At 40.8% G+C, this 5,907-nt stretch overlaps 1 protein-coding gene across 1 annotated transcript; it reads right to left on the bottom strand.

The window, feature by feature from the left end:
• Positions 1–1,468: 1,468 nt before the first annotated feature.
• LOC104247724 (uncharacterized) lies at positions 1,469–4,341 on the bottom strand. Its single transcript, XM_070152229.1, has 3 exons — positions 4,020–4,341; positions 3,658–3,722; positions 1,469–1,474 (listed from the first exon to the last, which is right to left on the bottom strand). Exons 1-3 carry the CDS (start codon positions 4,339–4,341, stop codon positions 1,469–1,471), a joined length of 393 nt encoding a protein of 130 aa, XP_070008330.1.
• Between the last annotated feature and the right edge of the window lie 1,566 nt (positions 4,342–5,907).

The raw sequence follows: 5,907 nt of genomic DNA, 5'->3' as shown, positions 1-5,907 counted from the left end.
TACAATATATTCTTTAAGCCCGTAGCAGACAACCAACCCAAGTTGTGGTCGACACCATCGAGAACTCTTCGAGACCTCCCCATACGAAACTAAGCGATCAGGACCGCATCTCCCAAATTAAACTGAGTCACACAAACCGTCCAACCAAACGAGTACTGCCACAAACGCCGGTAGATAATTTACATCCAAAAAGGACCAATTACTTCCATTGCTATGCTGACCCAACACCATCAAGCTGACCTATTTCTTTGGATACTCCTCGACTTTCTCTTGGGGTAACACTTTTTCCTGTCGATACACAACGATCCCAAACAAAGCTCAATGCAGAAAATCCTAGCACGAACCATGTAGCCCAGAAGCTCATAAACCACAGTATTTCCTCTTAAGCACCCCATAATACTGCAATCGAGATGGCCACGTTGAATAGACCTTCTATGAATTTGAAGTTGTTTCTCTAACCCTTTTGATACTGAAATGTAGATTCATTAATGATGCAGAAACACCATAAGCCCAAACATCACCATGCAAATCTCATATCTTAATCATATATAAATTTTGGGGAACCTTTCAATACCGTATACATACACCTCAGGCTAAAACTGATATAACACCTTACCTTGTAAGGTGCACGTAGATAGTGGACTCCCCCACTTGGCGCAAAGCCATAGGACACAACATCTGATGATCCATAAACTAATGATAATCAAACTCGCTTCCTCCAGTGCCTCAAATGATAATATGTACCTTCCACTGAGTAGAAATTCCATACGAACCACATAGTCTCTAATACCACCAACTATACTCAAATCAACATCCACCTCGTGACCCTACCATGATCGCAATGACTAGTCAACCAATTAAACCTTCCCAAGCTCGTACTTATCAACCAGATGCCAGAACCCGCTGCAACCCCAGGTGAACAACTGAATAGTCTCTCAATACCTCTACATCCTCAGTCTGGACGACACGTTGAGACAATTTTTGAGCATCCCTAACTCCCTCGTAGCCCATCCGTAGCATCACGAATCACTGGCACATAGCTGATACCGAGAGTGCAATATCGTACATGAGTGGATGCAAAGGAACATAAGATATATGTTTCAAGCTGAATCAATACCGCACGACAAGGCATGAAAGAAGTGGAGTTTCCTAATAGTTTCCGTAGCCTCTCGAAGATAAGCACAAATGTCTCCATACCGATTGCGAGACTCTACTAATATGCTTATGACTCATAGCACCTTGAACCTAGAGCTCCGATACTAGCTTGTCACGACCCAAAATCCCTCCGAAGGAGTCGTGATGGCACCTAGTCTTTAAAACTAGGTAAGCCTAACACATAAAAAATGATAATAGGTTCTACTAAATAGCTATTGAACATGAACCAAAAATTTCTAAATAAGCCAATAGTCTCAACATGATACAATATCCCAAAATTGGTAGTATAAGTCATAAGCCTTTTTAGAAGTAATTATACCTAATGAATACATCACAGTTACAGAATAATAGGAAACAATGAAAATAAATACAATAGAAGGTGACTTCAGAGCCTGCAAATGTCCAGCAGGTGTACCTTGAAGTCTCCACCGTACAAGCATAAGTCTCAAAACCAACTCGATCCGAAGTACCTGCGTCTGCACAAAAATCTATAGAAGCGTAGCATGAGTACACCACAATGGTACCTAGTAAGTATTAAGCCTAACCTCAGTAGAGTAGTGACGAGGCCAGGTCAAAACACCTACCAGACATGTAAATCTATGCAATATATAAAATAAAGCTAACGAAAAAAGAACATCAATTTAAGGCCAATAGTAGAAGGATTCCAAATTACATTCAACTGTGAAAATAGTGGGAGCACGAACAGCAACGATAAACGACCAAATAATTAAGCAACAACAGAGCCGGGGTACAATTGAGATATGAATGTGTCCAAGCAAGGGAAATCGATAACAATTCAATCAATCAAATCATTTCTAATGCACGAATTTCAACAAAAATTATCCCCAAATACCACTTCTCGTAATCTCAGATCATAAGTCCCAATTTTCCAAACTTTACACATAAGGCACCTTGTACCCACATTTTCCAAATTACTTCTGCATGGAAAAATCCACGTGCTACCCAGTACATAGGATCCGTGTCAAATATTAATTAGGATGTTCAAGAGATTTATTGATATACCGTAAAGTAAAATTACAGTTTCTGAACCAAGTAGGAAATCAATGAGAAAAATAATTTTATTTTAGAAATCAATTGGGTGAAAAAATAACATTTTCAAAAAAAATAAAACATCGGATAAGCTACTAAATTTAATATAAAATTTATTAAGTTAAAACATAATAATAATTCCTTTTTAAGTAAAGTAAAAATATCAAATAGGGTAAGGAGATTAAGTTGAGAAATCAATTAAAGTGAAAAATAATAACTATTAGAAATAGTAAAGTACTGAATAAAATGACGAGCTTTAACTTAACAGTCGCATAAGGTAAGCATGTTATTAATTCTTTTATTAAAAACTGTTATGTTACCACAATTCAACATGGAACGAGATAGTGACTCAGTGTAGCAAACTTCATCTTGAAAATCAATTAACCAAAATAATAGTAATAGGAATGCAAAATAGGGAATGGCGGCAAAGTAGTAAACTAATGGAAATAACTCAATCCTCGAACACCAGTAAAAGAACAAGAAATACCAATCCTCATATTCTCGTACGAAAGAACCGAAGCCAACACAATACAACAAGGAATACAAAATACATAAACTGTTGCGGCGCGCAACCCGATCCTAATGTACAACACGATCCTCCCTTATTCCACTGTGTAAATAACAATAATAATAAGTAAATATTGTTGTGGCGGGAAACCCAATCCCACTATATAATCATAGTCAATATCATAATTCTCCCTTATTTCACAATATCAATCCACCCTTATTTCACATGTTACAGCGTGCAATCCGATCCCACCGTATCAATAAAAATTCACCCTTATTTTACCATATCAATCCACCCTTATTTTACATGTTGCGGTGAAAAATCCGATCCCACCATATCAATATAAATCCACCCTTATTCCACCTATTGCGGCGTGCAACCCAACCCAATCCATAAATAAATCAATAACATAACCAATCAATTAATCAATTTAGAAGAATTTCTACAGTCATACAGTGTGAGTACACAATAATAAAGGAACCACGTAATAATTAAAGGAATACCCCAAATATTACAAAAATGACAGGATAATTAAAGCACGTAACAACTAAGGTGTGCAAGTAAAGCAGTTAAGACAAGTAGGAAATAGGCATGAAGTCATGGAAGGGACTCAACAATTAAAAGGTAACAAGACAATAAGCAACGCAATAACTTTAACTAAAGCAAATAAGGGCAAAATAACGAGTAAGAGGTAAGATAAGTGCTAACAACGTCAAATAGAACATGTAAGAGTAGACTAACAACGAGATATCACATGTTATGACAATTCAATTAAAGGCATGGAAAGAGACTAGACAATCTAAACCGGTCAAATACCACATATAGGCCGTGCACCCACTCGTCACCTTGCGTACACGGTTTTCCATAACAACAACAACAAAAACAACAACCCAGTATGGTCCCACAAGTGGGGTCTGGGGAGGGTAGGATGTATGCAACCTTACCCCTACCCTGGAAGGCAGAGAGACTATTTCCGATAGACCCTCAGCTAAAGAAGGTGAGAGAAGCCCTGGTAGCAAGTAATAGCAAAACAATAATTAGAAAACTAAATCGGAGATAGCAGCAGATAATATGAAAGAGGTACTAATAACAAGTAGTAGCAGGATAACATATTTAGAAAACTAATTTCAAGGCAGTAGACGAGAATATAAACGAAGTACTGCTAGCAAATTACGGAATTACCAATGGCAAGTAACAACAAAACGAGACATGTGAATATGGCAAACTAAGGGAAAAAGGGTATCGTACTAGTGCTAATACTATCGAGCTAGAGAAGATAAAGGTAGATGCACGACTACCTACTAACCTTCTACCCTAATCTTCAACCTCCACACCCTTCTATCTAGAGTCATGTCCTCGGTTAGATTAAGTAGCGCTATATCCCGCCTGATCACCTCTCCCCAAGACTTCTTTGGCCTACCTCTACCCCTCCTCTCACCTTCTAAGGCCAACCTCTCACATCTCCTGACAGGGGCATCTGCCCTTCTCCTCTTAACATGCCTGAACCATCTCAACCTTGCCTCACGCATCTTTGCCTCCACAGGGGCCACTCCCACCTTGTTTTGAATAACTTCATTCCTAATTCTATCCAACCTAGTATGCCCACATATCCATCTCAACATCCTCATTTACGCTACCTTCATCTGCTGGACATGAGAGTTTTTGACTGGCAAACACTATGCCCCATACAATATAGTCAGTCTAATCACTACCTTGTAGAACTTAACCTTAAGTCTCAACGACACATTCTTATCACACAAGACACCGGAAGCGAGCCTCCATTTCATCCACTCTACTCCGATACGGTGTGTGACATCCTCATCTATCTCCCCATCCTTCTGAATTATAGATCCCAGATACTTGAAACTCTCTCTCCTGGAAATGCCTTGCGTATCGAGTTTCACATCCCCATCCGCTTCCTGGGTAACACCGCTGAACTTACATTCCAAGTATTCTATCTTGGTCCTGCTCAACTTGAAACCCTTAGACTCTAGGGTATGTCTCCAGACCTCCAGCCTCTCGTTAATGCCACCTCGCGTCTCATCAATCAGGACTATGTCATCCGCAAATAACAAGAACCAAGGCACCTCCCCTTGAATGTGACGTGTCAAAGAATCCATCGCCAGGGAAAACAAAAACAGGCTAAGTGTTGATCCCTGATGCAACCCCATCTCAATTGGAAATTAAATCGAGTCTCCACCTGATGTTCTAACCCATGTCTTAGATCCATCATAAATGTCCTGAATCACTCTAATATATGCTACAGGTACTCCTCTAGCCTCCAAACATCTCCATAGAATCTCTCTGAGGACTTTGTCATAGGCCTTCTCCAGGTCATGAACACCATGTGCAAATCCTTCTTCACCGCCCTAAACTGCTCCACTAATCTCCTCACAATATGAATGGCCTAAGTGGTTGACCGTCCCGGCATGAAACAAAACTGGTTCTCGGAAATAGACACCTCCTCAACCTCCCTTCAATCACCCTCTCCCACACTTTCATCGTATGACTTAATTGCAGTTTTGGACATCCCCCTTATTCTTGTACAACGGGATCATCGTACTGCACCTTCACTCTTCGGGCATCTTTTTCGTCCTACAAATGAAGTTAACCAACCCAGCAAGCCATTCCAAGCCCTCCTTACCCACGCTCTTCCAGAATTCCACTGGGATCTCGTACGGCCCCGTCGCTCTACCCCCACTCATCCTGCGCATGGCCCCTATAACCTCCCCCACTCGTATACGTCTACAGTACCCAAAATCTCGTTGTCGCTCCGAGTAATCCAACTCCCCCAGCACAATGCCCATATCTCTCTCTTCATTCAAGAGCCTATGGAAGTAAGACTGCCATCTCTGCCTATTCTGTGCCCCCTCCAATAAAACTCTTCCCTCCTCATCTTTATGCATCTCAATTGGTCCAGATCTCGGGCCTTCCGCTCCCTCACCTTCCTGTCCCCACCTTTATCCCCAATTTCTTCGTATAGACGACTAAACGCGGCGGTCTTAGCTGCAGTAACCACCAACTTCGCCTCCTTCCTAGCCTTATTATACCCCTCCCTGTTAGCACTCTTCTGCCCCTCATCTATACTCTCTACTAGCTTCAAATATGCTGCTTTCTTGGCTTCCACTTTCCTCTAAACCTCTTCGTTCCACCACCAGTCCCCTTTATGGCCACCAGAAAAACCCTTTGAGACC

The sequence above is a fragment of the Nicotiana sylvestris genome, chromosome 7 (genome assembly GCF_000393655.2).
Source record: "Nicotiana sylvestris chromosome 7, ASM39365v2, whole genome shotgun sequence".
NCBI classification, from domain to species: Eukaryota; Viridiplantae; Streptophyta; class Magnoliopsida; order Solanales; family Solanaceae; genus Nicotiana; species Nicotiana sylvestris.
This window is presented reverse-complemented; position numbering and strand designations above follow the sequence as displayed.

Coding starts and splice junctions, on each gene's coding strand:
- LOC104247724 (XM_070152229.1), bottom strand. CDS start 4,341: ATGAGGATGTTGAGATGGATATGTGGGCATACTAGGTTGGATAGAATT. Junction 3,723..4,019: donor GTTGAAGATTAGGGTAGAAG/GTTAGTAGGTAG, acceptor ACTTGCTACCAG/GGCTTCTCTCACCTTCTTTA.